This window comes from Schistocerca serialis, chromosome 9 (genome assembly GCF_023864345.2).
Source record: "Schistocerca serialis cubense isolate TAMUIC-IGC-003099 chromosome 9, iqSchSeri2.2, whole genome shotgun sequence".
In the NCBI taxonomy this organism is placed as follows: Eukaryota; Metazoa; Arthropoda; class Insecta; order Orthoptera; family Acrididae; genus Schistocerca; species Schistocerca serialis.
Window position 1 is genome coordinate 275532050 of NC_064646.1, and position 17865 is coordinate 275549914.

Sequence of the window (17865 nt, forward strand, 5' to 3'; positions counted from 1 at the left end):
GAGCCTAGAACCGCTCGGCCACTGCCGCCGGCGAAAACTGGAAAGTAGCGCACAATAATTTTATAACCAAAATGTTTAATAGGTAACAAAACAAAACTCATAAGTGAACTTACATCTTTTATCTACTTTTCTACATAGTCACCAATGTTCTGAACACATTTCTCCCATTGTGGTAACAATTTGAATATGCCCTGTTTGTAGAAGTCTGTTTGGTTGGAGTATAGATATCTGAGGACTGCTGATTTCACTTCTGCATCTGTTGCAAATCGTTGGCCGGCCAGAAATATCATCATGGGACCAAACAGATGAAAGTCTGACAGTGCAAGGTCTGGACTGTAAGGCGGAAGCTGGAGCACCTCCCACCCAAATTTGGTGATTTTCTCATGAATAGGAGCAGTAACATGTGGCCAAGCACTGCCACAAAGAAGTTTGACATTGTCAGCTTTACTGTTTTATTTATCATGAAGGAGATAATGCAACTTAACTAAAGTTTTAATGTAGGCTGCAGCATTTGTAGTGGTCCTGTGTTCAGCAAAACCCACCACTAATACACCATGCATATCCCAGAACATTGTCACAAGCACTTTCCTGGCAGACTGAATTGCTCTGAATTTTTTTCATACATACTGGCCCAGATCACAGAATAAATAGACTGACTGTCCTTTACGGTGTAATAGTCAACTGCATATATAGTTTTTCCATCAGACAACAGGTGCCGCAGGCAGAGCTATGGTGGTCACTGACTGATACATGTCACAGAGCTAGTAATGCTATTTCTACAGTGAAGTGTTTGAGGATGGATTTGTTGGCATTTAGCAGAAGGCCAGTGCACTGCAAGCTGAGTGCATTTACCCCAAAGCTGACTGTAATTGAAGAATGAAAGTCACCGATTAACTTTTGTAACTCTACAGTCAAAAATTATTTCTGCTGTAGGGATACTTCTTACAGTTATGTGTGGAATAAATAAATGAAATGAACAGAAAGTGGATGCTTATAAACATTTCCACTGATGCAGTGCTTGTGTGCAAGTTGCACTGCCATAAAGGCTTTCTGATAAATTGTCACATTTATGCAGTTTCATGGTTTACACATTTGTCACCCTGGATTATGGGGGTAAAAGTATCTCCATGTGCTATATTACACTAAAAGCTCTCAAATTCTTCTCAACTTCTTAGAATTTTGTGCTGATGCTAGTATAAACAAAGAACAGGTAACTGTCAGAAGCCAACTGGTTTTCAGTTCGAAGTCCTATAAAACATTTGTTACAGGTGTCTCAGTAATTTGTTTCTTGCTTCACTCTTTACTGTTGTTAATCACTTGCCAATAAGATCATAGTGATTCTCGGTGATTCCTGTTTATCAGATTTTAGGAACAGTATGAATAAATTTATCTGAATACAAGCAATCATCCATGAGCTGCAGTGCTACACAACTGTGGATGGTCCAACTATACAGGCACCCACCACTGTTTTGTTTCCTGTGTTTTACATCCGACTGTTCCTGCCTGACATTAAAATGAACATCTACAACACCACACACTGATTTCACTGCACCATATAAAAATTAAATTTATGAGTAATATGTGCAGACAGCTCATTACAACTGCTATTCATGTAAATGATTTGAGCACAGTTCCAGTAGTAAGTACAATGTGAGTACAATTGCGTGTCTGTCCTGACACTATCAACATTAGCCTCTATTGTGCATAGTGGATGTATTGGCATTAACTAAATTATAATGACCATAAGTTTTCTCACTTAGGCAGTAAACAAGCTCAAGAAAAAGTTTTGGCTTCCTTTGTAACTATTTCTTTAGCCATTTTTAACCACATTTTGCATCTGATTACAATTGGATGTAAATGCCAGTAATTTCATCTATGCACTGAACATCTGTGTATTCAAGAATGCAATTTAAAAAATTATTGTGATACTTTAAACATCTTCAATATACTGTCAACACATCTACTACTGTCACGAACAGTACTGTTTTGCTCAGATTAAACACGTTATCTCCTTTGAGTTAAATGGGGCAGAATGATGAAGGAAATACAATGAACTGGATTAGTGTAGTGTACTGATTTTTTATTTGTCACTTCAACACAATGTCAACAAACCACACAGCTTTTCATATCTTAAGTTCTGAGAAAGTTTTAAGAAACTTGTCTTTGAATATAGTTCTGCAACTTTAACATAATTTGCATTTAGCAAATTGATTTAAAATCCTCAGTTAAAGAAAAATTCTTCCCAGCAAGCCAAAGTTAGGAAACAGGGGCTATGTCTGGTGAATAGGGTTGGTGGAGAGATAATGCAAAGCCCAATCCATGCACTTTCACCACTGCTATCACTGATGTGTGGAATGATGCATTATCCTGGTGAAACAGCCCATTTTTGCATGAGGACCTTGGTCTTTCTTCAGCTTCAGACTATCCAATAATTCAGCATGATAGGGTCCAGTTATGATTCTGCCTTTTTCCAAGTAATCTAGGAGGATTATTCCTTGGGAATCTGAAAAAACAGTGGCCATCAACTAACCAACTGACAAAATGGTCTTTGCCTTCTTTGGTGCACTTTCACCAGCCTTGGTCCATTGATCTGACAGCCATTTTGACTCTGGTGTGAAATGATGGAGCCAACAGCAGTCACAAATCAGTGCAAGAAGTCTTGAACATAGTGATTAGACACAGCCAGACATGAATGAAATGTTGTGTTGGATGCACTTTTAGTTGACTGTGAGCATTTGCGGCACCCGCCTCACATACAGCTTCTCCATAGGCACTTCTTCTAGCAGGACATTATGCACTCACTTAGCTGACATGCCTACAGTCTCAGCAATATCACGAATTTTTATTCAGTGCCCTTGCATTACCATATTATGGATTTTGTCGATGGTTTCCTATGTGGCCAATACAGACACCTTTACGCTGACATCACTGAAATTCTTGGTATGATCCTCGGAATATTCAAACTTACCAAAATTTAAGATGCAACAAAATTTCTTTTGTGGGAATTTACCAGACTCATCAAACCACCCTTGTAACTGTCTCTCAGAGAAAATGCAAATTATATATTCATATTTCATTAATAACCTTGATAGTTTAAGCAGCATTAGTTTTATAAAAAGTAATTTTTCGTCAAGGGTTTGCAAACAGATCTCTATACTTTCAAACTTTTTGCACTATTCTAAATACTTTCATTTTCAGATCGTTACATAAATTAGCATGCATACAAGAGGCTGTTCTACATTAAATATCAGTCCTTAAATTCTGAGAATGTTGTGTCTATGCCTGGTTGATACTAAGCAAACAAACATTAGCGCAAACCGCATTCTCTCATCTGTAAATGGTAGGTAAGTTTGAGCAAATGACATTCAGTCGTGTTTGAGTCATAGTTCACTCACTATCCACAATGCTTCCAATTTTCTAGAAAACATTCAGAATCAACCAATTTTTAATCTCTTCCTTTAAGGTAACGTTTTTGCTTTTTAAGTGAAACAAATCCTGTCTAAAATGTTATTTTCCCTTTAGTGCAAGAAACAACTTAAAAGTGAATGCATTATTTCAATGTTTGCAAGTCTGTGCATAATGAAATTCTCATTCTGTCATGTTCCTTCCATTAATTATCATGTAAATGCTCATCAGACAGACACCGCATAATAGAAGAAATGGCAGAGAGCACTAATGAATTGCTTCCTTGAGCCTGGTTTTCACCAGAGTGAGGTGTAAATGGTGGGTGATCACAAGAAAATATTCAATTATGTTCAATTCGCATTCATTTGCTGGTGGTCAGCTAGTTGCTGGTCTTTTAGTGAAGCATCAAAGGAAACTCGTGTCTTCTCTGCTTTGGTGCTAGCATTTTCCACTGTTTTGTTTGTGAACAGCTTTTTGGTGATTTATCAGCAATTAATGCTCTGATTTTAAATTTCCTCCTCGAGTGTAATGAGGAACAGGTGAAAAGCTTCGACTGATGTATGTGCAAAGATTCAGAGTTATGCTAAACAAGGCTGGAGCTGCAATTCAGCTTTAAGTGTGCTATCTTCACACAATTCGCAATTACGTAAGAATTCATACACCTACATACTTATTTAACTACTCCTTTTTGCTTCCTTCATCAAAAGCAGCACGCAAAATAATCGTTCCTCTACATAAAAGATTCACATCTTTTTTATAACTAGTGCTGTTATTGTGCAAAATGTGAGAGGGTTATTAAAAAAATATGTACAGTTAGCAGGTTTGGCAAGTTATGCTCGTCCTCTTGTGTTATATCCTGTGAACAGTGGTGATCTGTCTAAATGCTAGTTCACTTTTGTTCACTTCCATATGCTGCTGTGTATACCAGGCTTTACGCTAGTTCACTCATGTTCACTTTCTTTCACTGTAGTATGTACCAGGCTTTAGAACAAGGAAATGATTTCATATGATGATTTTTCCTTAACTAGGAACAACAGTCATAATACACGTTTAAATAAAATCATTGCCACCATTAATCAGACTAAGATTTTATCATTCATTTGTTTTACTATCGCAGTTTCAGCTGTGGAGCTATTTTAAGGTGCAAGGTCACAACTAAATACTACTACTTAAACTGTATTGTTTATTAAATATTTTACATTATGCCTCGCACTTCATTAGCCATATGTTTCATAGGTTTCAATTTTCACCCTGCACTTGAAAATGTCCTTACAGCTGAAATCGCAACAGTGAAATAAATGTCAAATGGCAGCAATGATTTCAGTTAAAAGTATCATATGGCTTTTGTGCAGCATGTACAGTTGCCGCATTATATAATCATGTAATTTCAATAAAATTTGAGCAGTATTGAGTCAAAATCCACTTCTGAACTCTTTCTTCATCTTTGACGGTAAATCTGAATTTTTTAGTTCATGACTTGTCTGCCTGTTCCTTCCATGATTGATGTATTAGCAGGTACTTGGTAAGGTAACTTGATCTGCTAGTGACTCAGAAACTAGCCAGTAAAAAGTGACTTGCGGCTGCTTGCAGTCGGCCAAGGTTGCCACAAATTTCATTGAGTGGAGTGCCATCTAGCAGTTGATGCCACAAGGCTGTCACTGCCTGGTGGCTGTTCCCTGATGAGGGTTGCCTGCCAGAGTGCACATTCAGTCAATCTGTATTTTGTGTGATCTGGGGTACTGGAGAACCAGCATGTTTTCACTCCATTGAAGCCTGCTTGGTTTCTGACATGTAGTGGGATGCTCACGACTCATCAGTGACTATTCCCTTCAGAAAGTCATGCCCTCCTGCAGCATAATGTGTTAAGTGACCCAACCCTGTCGTAATTCACTGGCGCTTCTGGTTGTCTGTCAGGTTCTTAGGCACCAACAAGAACTAACTTCATGAGACTTCAACATGTCATGAACAATAGCGTACACCACACGATAGGAAATATTGAACTGCTGTGATAATGTTCGCAGTTTCACATGCCAGTCATTCAAAACTGCTGCCTCAATAGCTCCAACATTTCACAGGGTTGCAGCTATTACCAGCTGCCAGACTGGGCAAATCACTATGGTTCACGCGGCCCTCTTGGAAGAATGCACATCACCTATAGACACTGCTGAGGTCCATACAGTTACCCCCTTTGCGAATTTCACTCGGTTTATGCCTTTTGGCCTACAAATATTGAACTACACTTCGCTGCTCTTCACAAATGGATGACAGTAACAAGTGTGCCATGTATGTTTTGTAGCCCAGGCTTCTCTTGCTAGAGTTGCAAATGAAATAAAAACACCCTCTGCAGCAAAAATTTCAAACTGTATCATCATGAAATTTCAACATTCCAGCTGCAATGCCATGAGAGAAAAAAAATTATTGAATAAGACTTTCCGATCTTGCCTTGTATTACACTGTTGTAAACTTATACAGACAGCACACACAATTAAACAGCATATGGCTCCACGGCCTGCCTAAAGAACCCACACACACTGGCACAGATGGCACAGCAAGTACTGCACCATGTGCCAAACAGCTGTATATAAGCCAGCACACCAGGGCTCTTGCCAGACTAATGTTTATTCGACAGATGTACGCTCCATGCTAGACTGTGCATTAATGTACTTCTTGATTAAGTGTGTTAAGCACTAAGTACTACTTCATTCGGTGTCTTAGGATATCCCTCAAGTGGAAACTGAATAAAGTTACAGTCTGAAATTCTGATACTGTGTTTGTGCAACATTACAATACACACCATTCAGATTATCTGTAATTACATGCAGTTTCTAGAATGTTAAACCACTAACACAAACATGGTAGCCCTGACAATCAGATGCCGTTGACAGGAGGAGGAGATATGAATCAATGAACTACAGAATTAAAATAAAGTTTAATGAAGAGCATCTACAAAGAAGGGAGCAGAACATTTTCTGTTTAACTCAACATTACAAAATGGATTTGGAATGCAAAACTTAACTCACATGCAACAGAAGTTTGTGAACACCGATGAAAACATCGGCAGTGCTTGTGCAAATATGCTACCAGCTTTTTTTCTTTTTTAATGCTAATTTTCATTGCAATACTGAAGATGCCGTATTTCTTTTTTACCTATTCACTCAAGTTTCTGACTTTCCAGTGCTTAACTGTGTCTGTCTAAATAAAGTTTTATTAGAGTGCGCATGACTGGTGGAGATTTGCACCACACTGCCTGTCAGGTACAAGATTTAAATTGTTTCATATTATGTCTAATTTTCCTTGTAAATTGATTTTGAAATTCTTTTTTAATAATTATTTATTGTATAAAGTTTAATTATATATTGGGATGCTCCAAAAATTAACTTTATTTTGTAAAAATTAGTTTAACTGTCGATAAATTTATCACACAATATGAAAATGGGTATTATTCTATTACAGTATATAATTTCCTCTTCAGGCTCAGATGTGGTATGGGCCGAACAGATGAGGCAACAGCAAAACTTATTTCTACAACTAATGAACATCTTAATCAAGTTTGTCTGAACTCATCAGATGATGAAGAGGAAATTATAATTCAAGATGATGTAATTCATAATTTGGATTCTGAACATGATTTCAGTGACAATGAATGTGATTTAGAAGACCATGCAAATTTTTTTGTGAGGACAGATGGTATCACTCTGGAGCAAAAATTCCATACAAAGGTCAGTAAAAAACACCGAAAAAGAATATCCTAAAAATTTTTCCTGGTCCAAAACGGAACACCAGGGGTTCGAGGTCAGAGAAGCAATGTGTCTCATTCATGATAGATGATAACATGATTGATGAAGTAATTATATGAACTAACTTATATATAATTCAGAGCACAGCTGACACTAATTATTCCACATACAGTAACCACAGAGAAGTAACGAAAGGGAAAATTATGGCACTATTGGGTTTACTCTATACTGGGGAGGAGGGGGGGGGGGGGGGGGGGGAGCAAAATAAGCTAACACCCACAAGAAAAATCCTTGATTTACACAAAATTGTTCAAATTACTACAACCCTAGTGAATATATAACAACTATGAAAAGCTAGAAAAATTCCAAGGCAGATGCAGCTTCATGTCTTACGTCCCAAACAAACCTGTCAAGTTTGGCATGAAAAATTATGTTCTATGTGATGCTTGTGAAGCTGAAACTTTCTGTACTTCCAACTTACAAGACTGCTTTGGGAAACAATCATATGGGCCTGTCTGTCAATCAAATAAACCCACTCATGTTCCAAACAGATTGACAGAGCCAGTTTCAGGATCACACAGAAATCTGACAACTGATAATCGATACACCAATTACTCGTTAACATTCTCTCTCCTCCAGAAAAGTATCACTACTATTGGTATACTGCCTAAGAATAAAAGAAAAGTGCCTAGACAGTTTCTACCACACAATCAGCATGCAGTTGCTTGTAACATTTAACATTTGTGCCTTTCAAAAAGCTTTAACTCTTGTCTCACACGTAAAAAAAAAAAAAAAAAAAATTTGTTGCTACTTTCAACAGTGCATGGTGGAGCTTGGATGAAAAGAAAGGGAAGCCTATGATAATTTTAGATTATAATATGACAAAAGGAGAAGCAGACACCGCGGATGAGTTATGTGGCACATACACCATTTCCAAGTGACAAGGAAATGACCATTGGCTTTGTTTTAAGCATTACTCAACATAGCAACAATAAATGCATTCCTAATTTACAAAGCCAATCATCAAACAGTCAGTAGAAGAACATTTTTGAAGAATTTGGCTAATCAGATGAAGAAACCATACCTAATTAACCTAATTATTGAATCAACTACTGTGTCACTGCCACTACACTTGAAGACTTTTTGAGGAGGTGTAGCCCACAAGAGTGGGAACTAAAAGAACTTCATCAGCAAGAAAGAGAGGAAAATGTGCACTTTGTGGAGGAGCTAAGAACAAATTTACATCTACAAAATTCAGTACCTGCCATTGTTTTGTGTGTGCAGATCACTAACACCACAATTGTATGTCAGAGTCGTGAATGTGGAAGCAAATACCATTATTATGAATAAAATCAATGTATGTGACAAAATGTGTAAGAAGTAAATATATATTTCCGTTCATTTTATGGGTTAGATGGTTTTGTCACACGCAGGCCTACTAAAAATTATAATAGTTCTGTTTTTCTTAGCAGTAAATACTATGACCTTCAGCTACATTCATTCAAGAAAGAGTAGGCAGGCTCAGTTGCAAAATGGTTTTCTATTTACTTAATTTGTGATGCATTTCCCTATCACAGGAGCATTATCAGACATCTGGGGGAAAAACATGTTTTCTCAGTACAAATTTATGAGCCAGGAATAAACTATAAAGCTGCATAGTCACTTAAATAAAGCTGATTTCTGGCTCATAAATTTGTACTGAAGAAACTTTTTTTTCTTCAAGATGTCTGATATTCTTTTGAGAATGAAGTGCATCACAAAATAAATAAATAAAAAACAATTTTGCGACTGTAACTGCCTGTTTCTTCTTGAACATCTCAAGATATTGCTGTACCATTAGCGAAAAGATGGAGTGGTGTGATTTTTTGTTACATTTTCTGCTTTATTGTGTTTTGAAATTTACTTAAGTATCTTATATGTAAAGATTACTGTTCAATCTCAAAATAATGTTACATTTCTTTTCTTTATAGGCCTAAAATAATTTTTGTAACAATGCAGACACCATTAAATGTTAAGTGTCTACCTTTATACTAAACATTTTTATGACAACGTTCAGTTTTTAGCTACTGTCTAGGTTTATAATTCAGAAAATACAGTGGTACCAAATCTGCAGCACATTGCTGTCAAAAGTCTTAATAATTGGTGCCAATGCATGAGCATTAAATACAATGATTAAAAAGGCATAATTATTATGATCACAAGCTAGGCAGGCTTTAATATTTCAGGAAAGAAATGTGTTTTTGCCTACCTGAAACATTTCACTAGGAGAGCAAATGCAGTTAGTTTCCCGGAATTAACGTACAACACAATATAAAAATTAAAAACATTCTTCTAGTTAGAAGGGAAGGAAACAAAACAAAACTGTCACTTTATTTCCCCTTCCTCCTGACACCAATCCCAGTGCTTAGTGTAATTTTGTTTATCAGGTACATAACATTGACATTTCTTTCCTGTATTCTAGTTGGCTAAATACGTGTGATTTGTAAGGATGTATGTGGCAGGACTACATCACAAACTAACATCAAAAAGCTACAGGATAAATGCAATAGCTTCATTTCACAACTTCCATTTTTTACCATCGGGCTGTTTGAGGCCAGGAGTCATCGATCTCAAGAAATCATCTGGTGTCATGTAGATTTCATGATTTTCTCCACTGGGATGAACCACCTGGAGGGTAGCAAAATAACGAAACACCTTGTCCGGAGTGGAGTACTGCCGTATGCGATTCTCATATTCCATAATCTGCAGACACATCAAGGCAGGGAGGAACCGTGGGTTGGTTAGGAAGCCAGAAAGCAAAATCAGTCAAGTTTAGTATTTGCTGAACTTCAGTAAATAAGCTATGAAGGTAAGTCACAACACAGGATGAAAACTCATATACAGCAGTTAAAAACACCACTTACTGGCATCCAAAAGTGTCATTACATGCCACACAAAATTCCACATTATGTTTGCTTTGGACACAAATAGATCTGTACATTTCACATATTTCAAAATCATTTTTCTTCAAGCAGACACAAATATATAACAGTTTTAAAGGGGGAAGGGGAGGAGAAACTGTTTTCTGGAAAAGAAGACGCAAAATAAAACACAATGTTTACAATGATACCGCTTTGTAGTTTATCACTGTAGGAATGGACCCATAAATTTTCTTGAGAGTCCTTTATAAACTGTTAAGTGAAGCTGATGCAATACTGCTTCTAATAAAAAATGCAACTGTACATTGTGTTATTTACAGCAGGCTTGATTCTTTTAACGACCAATAAACTTCATTATTCTGCAGTTCCTGCAAGTAACCCATGAAATGGGTATATGAAGAGTTGACAGAAGGTACAGGTGAACCGAACAACTAGCACAGATATTTCTGTAACACCCAACTTTTCATCTTAAATTAGCACCAGAAATAGTCATTTGTTCACAGGAAATTAAATGATTATACAATAGTCTCCTGAGTGCTAGATTGTTTGTTGTGACATCTCTTCATGGTGTAGTATTAAGTAATTAATAATAGCAGAAGTACAGAAACAGCAAAGAGTTTTAAGTGTAGAAAGAAATACTTGTAAATGCAAACACAAATTACTCATATTCAAACTTCATTTCTGAAATAATGTTTCATTCTACTTAAGGAGATAGAGGCGAGGAAGGACAAAAGCATTCCCAATTTTCTGTGTTTAATGCTCATTAGTAGACTAGACAAAATTGTGTGCAGAACACCCAGATACTTTCTAAACTGTAAAACATTATCCATTTATTAGGTATTGCAATCATTCATTCATGTCTTTAGCTGTTATGAATTTATACTGCGAAGGGTGAAATGTGACTGGAATAAAAAAATACCAAGCAAAATCACAAACTTCAATGGCATTACCCATCACTCACTATGGAATGCAGTTACAATATTTATGGAGCAAACTACCAACAAAATAAGCTTTATGAATCCCCAGGTTTTGGCTACATCAACTTAATAAACATTTAGTATAACAAGAATGCATACATGCACACTACATAATACAATTTCATGGCCACACATTTTCAATAAAGCAAAAATAACACAAACAACAGAGATTTTAATGTAATGCCAAGAGGTATAATTATATTCAATAACTGGAACAGAAGATTCAGGTGAAGTTTAGTTGCTGCTTGGAAAAGTACAGTTTCTTTTTCTTTTCTTCATACTGTTCCCCTTCAATAACAGTAAAGATGAGAAAGATAAGCAGTATTTATTTATATCTGCACTAAATTAGGAATCACCACAATTTCTATTTTCTAAATTACTGGAACTCATGTCGTCATGTCATCATTGTGTACCTACTTTTTGCCACATTTTGTAAATGAATTATAGTTTGTACGTCAATGAACACTTTGCCTTATGGAACCCAAACTGCCAAAACAAGCAATGGTTCAATTCCAGAGTAGTTCCAGAAGGACATGTTTCAGCTCTCATGTACTGCTGGAGAGAGAATTCCTAAAAAATTGTGAGACACTTAAAAAATAGCAGTAGTAACTCATTATGAAGTTTGATGAATGTTAATTTTGCTTCAATGAAATCAAAAAGAAAGGTTGCTTCCCCCAGTATCTCAAAAGTCAATTTCTTTCTCTGGAATACTGAAGACTATATTTATATTCTCCAATTAGTCACAATGTTTTTGTGACTCCGCTGTGGGGTTAGACAAAGAGTGAGGTATAGAAAATTTGCCATGGAAAAGAGCAGGTGAAACATACTCCACATCTTACAAGTTATACTATTACTTGCAGTATCAGACAACTGTCTTTACTTGTAGAGTCAGACAACTGTCTAGGCAGACCCCCCACCCATTCATTCAAAATAAGCAGAAAAAACTATTAGCTCAATATCTCAAGTAAATCTGGGAGAGAAAGGATGAATTAAATATGGGAGCATGTTCATGACGCCTAATTCATGGGGCTTTCTGAGAATATTTCCCTCTGAAGTTGTTTTATTTTTATTATTATTATCATCATCATCATCATCATCACACACACACACACACACACACATTATTTACAATAATAAACACAGCAACTGTGTTCAACAGCTTGGATTTCTTATTTTAACACAAGTCAGACACTTCCCAACCATCTAGAACAGTGTGATGTATAGGTGGAGAATTCGTGCAGATCCCAGTAAAGTGGCTTTTTGTAGTTGGCAGATGGATATTTTGTCAATACCAATGGTTTTCAAGAACCCACTAAAATCTTATGGTGCTGTTCCCATGTGTTGAAAACCACTGGGACCATCGCGTTCACTGGTTTACACCTGAGTTGCTGTAGTTCAATTTTCAATTCCCCATACCAGCTTTTATGAGTTGTTTTTCACTGATGGTGCTATCACTGATATGGTAATGTCAATGATCCCTCCTTCTTCACTTCTCCACAGTTGTGATGTCTGGTGTTACTGCTGTTGTTATTATTATTACACACGTTACAGGACTTTTATCAGACCACGCGTTTACATTCATGACTACTTGTTCTTTCTGTTCTTCCAGTACTCCTTCATTCGTTCACTAAAGGCTCTCTTCCTTTCTTCCGTCCCCGGGCTTTAGGTGCTGTTTTCTCTGACATCACATTTTCCATTGTACACCTTGTATCTATAGATGCCTTTGTCCATGACATCCACTAGATCTATCTGAGCTCTTTCCAGCTCAACTTTGACTTGTGTCATCCACAGTGTAGTGGTCTTGAGTCTCTGGATGTACCTGAGGATTCTGTTAGTGAGTCTGGTCTGTGGGAGTCTGCTTATGTGTCCATAAAACTTTAGTCACCTCTTTCTAATGTCGGCTGCGATGTTGGAGAACTTCTCTGGGGTGTCCCTGGAGTGAAGCCTATATCCATCGTCCATGAGTTTTGGCCCAACAATGTTCCTAATGATTTTTCTTTCTCGTGTGATAATGTTCTCAAGGTCGGCCTTTGTGTGTAACATCAGTGTCTCACTGGCGTATAGCACCTCAGGTTTAATTACAGTGTCGTAGTGATGAATTTTGGTGCAGGTGGACAAACATTTCTTGTAGTATATACCTTGTGTTCTGTATAAGGCTCTCTTCATTTTCAATAACCTAGTGTTCTGGGCAATTTTCTCCTTTCCTGTTGGTTCGAGTACTTCACCTAGGTACATAAAACTGTGTGACCCTGTTGATCTTGCCATACTTTGTGTTCAAGTCTGGAATGTTTAATTTTGTACAGAAGAACTCAATTTTATGGAAGTAAATCTGTAGTCCTACTTTTTCTGTGCACCCTTTGAGTACTTCTATCAGTCTGATTGCTGTAGTTTTGTTATCTATGAGTAGTGCCAGATCCTCTTTGAAGGCTAGACAGCCGACTTCCAGCTTGTCCTTGGGTCATCCAAGTCACACTGGCTTCCAATGGCCTTGCATTTGCAGCTCTTTCTCCCATTCCTTGATGACCTTATCCAGCACTAGGTTGCAGCTCTTTCTCCCATTCCTTGATGACCTTATCTAGCACTAGGTTGAAGAGGAGTGGTGAGAGTCCGTCACCTTAGCGAACGCCTGTCTTGATCTCAAAGGGTTTGCAGACTTTCCCCTTGAACTTCACCTTGGATATCGTGTCTGTCAGTGTCTGATCAGTCGCAGCGTCTTGCCGTCCAAACCTTGTTCATGTAGAATGTTGAACAATCACTGGTGGTCGATGGAGTCATATGCCTTCTTGATGTCAACAAAGGTGCATATGACTGGAATGTTCCTGAGGGCTTTGATTTTCAGGGTAGTCTTCAGACTGAAGATTTGTTCTGCACAGGAGCGACCAGGGCGGAAGCCTGCCTGGTACTCGCCAATCTTATGTTCCAGTTGGTTCCGTGTTCTTTAGAGTAGGTACGCTGAGAGTACCTTGTGTGTGACTTGTATTTGTGAGATTCCCCTGTAATTGTTCACATCTGTGGGGTCACCCTTTTTGTGCAGAGGGTGGATCAGTGCGCATTTCCAGTCGTCTGGCAACTTTTCTGATGTCCATACACCTGTGATGATCTGTGTAAGTTTTCTGAGTGAGTTTGGTCTGAGGTTTTTCAGTAGTTCGGCCACTACGCTGTCTTCACCAGATGTCCTGTTGTTTTTGAGGCTGAGGATGTGCCTGTGGACTTCCTCTTGTGTCGGGGGTAGTGAGTCTGTGTGTCTGTCTGTAAGTTCTTCCTCTGGAAATCTCTCTGTGGGTTCTGGACAATTGAGAAGTTCTGAGAAGTACTGTGCCAGCACCTTACAGTTCTCCTTATTTGTCAGTGCCAATTTTCCATCACTATTTCTAAAGCAGAGGTTCGGTGGTGTGTATCCTCGGATGTGCCCTGCAAACGTCCTGTAGAAGTATCTTGCGTTGTAGTTGCAGAAGTTGTCCTCTATAGCTGTTTCTTCGGGTATTTCCTCTTGGATTGTCTAATAATTTTTGCTGTTATCGTTTGTGTTTCATTGAACACCTGTAAATTTTCTGGGGACTTGTTACTATTGTATTTCTGGTATGCCAATTTCCTGGTGACAAGTGCATTCTCCACAATCAGTGTCCCATGATGGATGCTTGGTGTTCTTCTTCAGAGGAATGAGGGCTTGTGCTTTTTCTGTGATTTTTTTTTGTGGAAGTTTTTCCAGTTGTTTTTCCCAAGCCTCTTTCACTCCAGAGTCAGAGCTCTTTTTTGTGTCAAATTTCAGTAGGGGAGTTTTCTTACAGAAAACTCTCTTGGGGGTGAACTTGACTTTGATGCGTGTTAGGTAATAGTCAGAATCAACGTTGTCTCCCCTGCATACCTGTACGTCATGGACCTCTTTCTGTCCTGGGTGTGAGATTGCCACATGGTCTTTTATAATTGCAATGACACAATATCCCCAGAACCTACAGTCTAAATTATTAATGATCTTAATAACTTACAAGTACAGCTGACAACTCACCAATTAGTAAAGACATTTGGTCATCAAAAGGCACAAAAACAAGACTGACAACTGACTAAAAAGCATAACAGCACTGCAGTTCTCCAGCTTGGCTTGAGTGAGGGGTTGTATTGGGTGGAATCAGAGAGAACAAGGCCCACTGGGGCACCTTGAAGCATGATGTTTGCCAATGATGTTGTAATCTGTGAACCCACCCAGGAGGCACTTCAAGACAAGCTTGAACAGTGGAGACCTATAGAGGAAAGGGGAATGAGAATTAGCAGGATGAAAACATGAATATATGTGTACCAAGGACGCCAAAGATACATACATTAACCTGCAAGGAGAACAACCAACGCTGGTCAAGAAATCTAAATACCTAGGGTCTTACATGCAAAGTGATGGAGGGCTGGAGGCCGAAATACAGCACAGAATAAATAGTGGATGGATGAACTGGAGGAAACTGAAGCAGAGTCCTGTGTGATAAGAAGGTTAGCTGCAGAATGAAAGGAAAGCTTTACAAGTTTGTGGTGAGGCCTGCGATGCTGTATAGCGCAGAAACTTGGCCAATTACAAAAGCCCAAGAGAAAAAGATGGAAGTGGCAGAAATGAGAATGTTAAGGTGGATGAGTGTGGTGACACAAAAGGATAGACTAAGGAATGAGTACATCAGGGGAACAGTGAAAGTGGGGCCCATAGGGAAGACGATCCAAGAAAGTAGGCTAAGATGGTATGGACATGTGCAGAGAAGAGGGGAGTACTATGTAGGAAGAAGAACTGAAGACCTAGAAATCGTAGGACCAAGGAGAAGAGGAAGACTGAAACTGAGATGGAAAGACAATGTAGCAGGGGACCTACGGGAGAAAGGATGACTCAGAGAAGAAGCACTGGATAGGCATTTATGGAAGAGAAGGATCCAGCAAAGCAATGCCGACCCCACGAGTGAAAAGAGGCTGAGATGATGATGATGATGATGATGATGATGTGATGATAAAGCACACTGGGGGCTGGAGGGGGGGTTAGGAAAGGCTGGCTGATGACTGCAAGTGAGAGGCTGAAGGTACATGGCACAGGAATGTGGCACAGGTACCTGCACCAGTGAGTTCATGTAATGCATGATGATGATGATGATGATGATGATGATGATGATGATGACGACGACGACGACGACGACGACGACGACGACAATGATGTAGAGGAGTGACTTTAGAGGGGGAGACTGAACAGAGGAAGGGGAGACTGAACAGAGGAAGGGGAGACTGAACAGAGGAAGGGGAGACTGAACAGAGGAAGGGGAGACTGAACAGAGGAAGGGGAGACTGTAGGGATTAGGGTGTATGTGCAGTAGGAGTGAAGTTAGGGCCCTAGGGCAGGAGTAGAAGTGGGTATGGGGGCATTGGGGATTCAGAAACTGATGCCAACAGGAGTCTGGAATTAAAGGATGCGTTGCAACTGTTCTCAATCTCTGCAAGACCCCTGCCCCACAGTCATCTCTACTTCTGCCCTGGATCCTACGTTCAACTCAGTCGACAACTGTGTACGTGTAAATGTAAAAAGGATTCATTCAAAAACTAGCAACATTTTCAGTCTTGTTTGTATGCTTTTCAATGACTCAGCACCTATACTATTCAGTGAGTTGTAATCTTCACTCCATCAACTATTTACATTCCACCATGACTTCACATTGCCATATTTATTAATGTAATGATCTTCCTAGATTTTATAGCTGACACTTCACCAGATGACTGCCCACACAACAGCTTTCCCTTCATAGGTGTGAAGTGTAATATTAAAACAATAAATGTGGAAAATATAGTTGTTCAAAAGTTTCAATACTGAATAATTTCCGCAAATCCAAAAACTACAGGGTGCAGCAAAATATCCTCCCTTATTTAAAGTTCAAATAAAAAAACAGAGGGATCAAAACAAAGAAACTGTATTAACATGAACAATGTCTGTGGAGTGGGAAGTTTTGTTTACGTGCACTGTGACAGCTAAATACTGGCATAGTGATATTAAAACAATGAAGACTGAATAAAACATTGAAAACACAGAACTGATGTTCGATTAGTGTAAATTGTAATCTATAATGAATTACAAACATGTTGTGGATGGGTGAAGAGCATGTTACACTGTTGAATAACTTCTGTTCGACAGTCATTCCACTGTTCCTGCCAAGTGTGCTTATAGAGACACTTGCTGATTTCCCTTTATGGGACAGTTCCAGCTCAGAAAACCATTAGCTTATGGTTAGCAAACTTTGGAAGTAGTGGTGACATGATTAAAAAAAGAGGAGGAAGTCCAAGCAATGTTCGAAATACAGAAAACATTAACACAGTGCTCATTTTAACAGTCTCCAAAGAGATCAGCTTGGGAACATGCTAGAGCTCTTCATTTATCTCATCGAAGTGAGAGTAAAATTTTTCAACAGGACTTGCGCACTTTCATCTCTACAACATGTTTGTTATTCAACAACTGTTTGAAGGTGATTTTGACAATCACATGAGATCATGTGCAAACATCCTTGGAAGTAAACTTGAAAATGCTGCAGTCCTTTACAGTGATGAAGCACATTTTTATTGACTGTGACATGTTAACTGTCAAAATTTCCAGTATCTGAGTGGACAGAAACCTCATGAGCTGCATGAAAATGCATAGCATAATGACTAAGTAACTGCAACATGCGCAGTTGAAGAGTCAGGACAAATGGACCTTACTTTTTTAAGAGGATGATGCTACTGGGACAGTAAACTCTCAACTATAACATGATCAACACTTTTTTCACACCAAGACCCAATGCATTCCAGACTGACTAGGTATGTTATCAGTAGGGCAGAGACACT

The 17865-nt window shown here is 38.5% G+C and overlaps 1 protein-coding gene across 6 annotated transcripts in view; it reads right to left on the reverse strand.

Moving 5' to 3' along the window:
• The window catches only part of LOC126418931 (calcium uptake protein 1 homolog, mitochondrial), a 538349-nt gene that overhangs the window by 142654 nt on the left and 377830 nt on the right, over positions 1-17865 (reverse strand). For 4 of the 6 annotated variants that reach the window (XM_050085962.1, XM_050085964.1, XM_050085960.1 and 1 more), the window contains exon 4: positions 9719-9884. The exons of the other annotated variants lie outside the window; for them this stretch is intronic. In XM_050085962.1, the coding sequence (XP_049941919.1) occupies positions 9719-9884 (166 nt within the window). The remainder of the gene's footprint in view (positions 1-9718; positions 9885-17865) is intronic. 6 annotated transcript variants of the gene reach the window in all.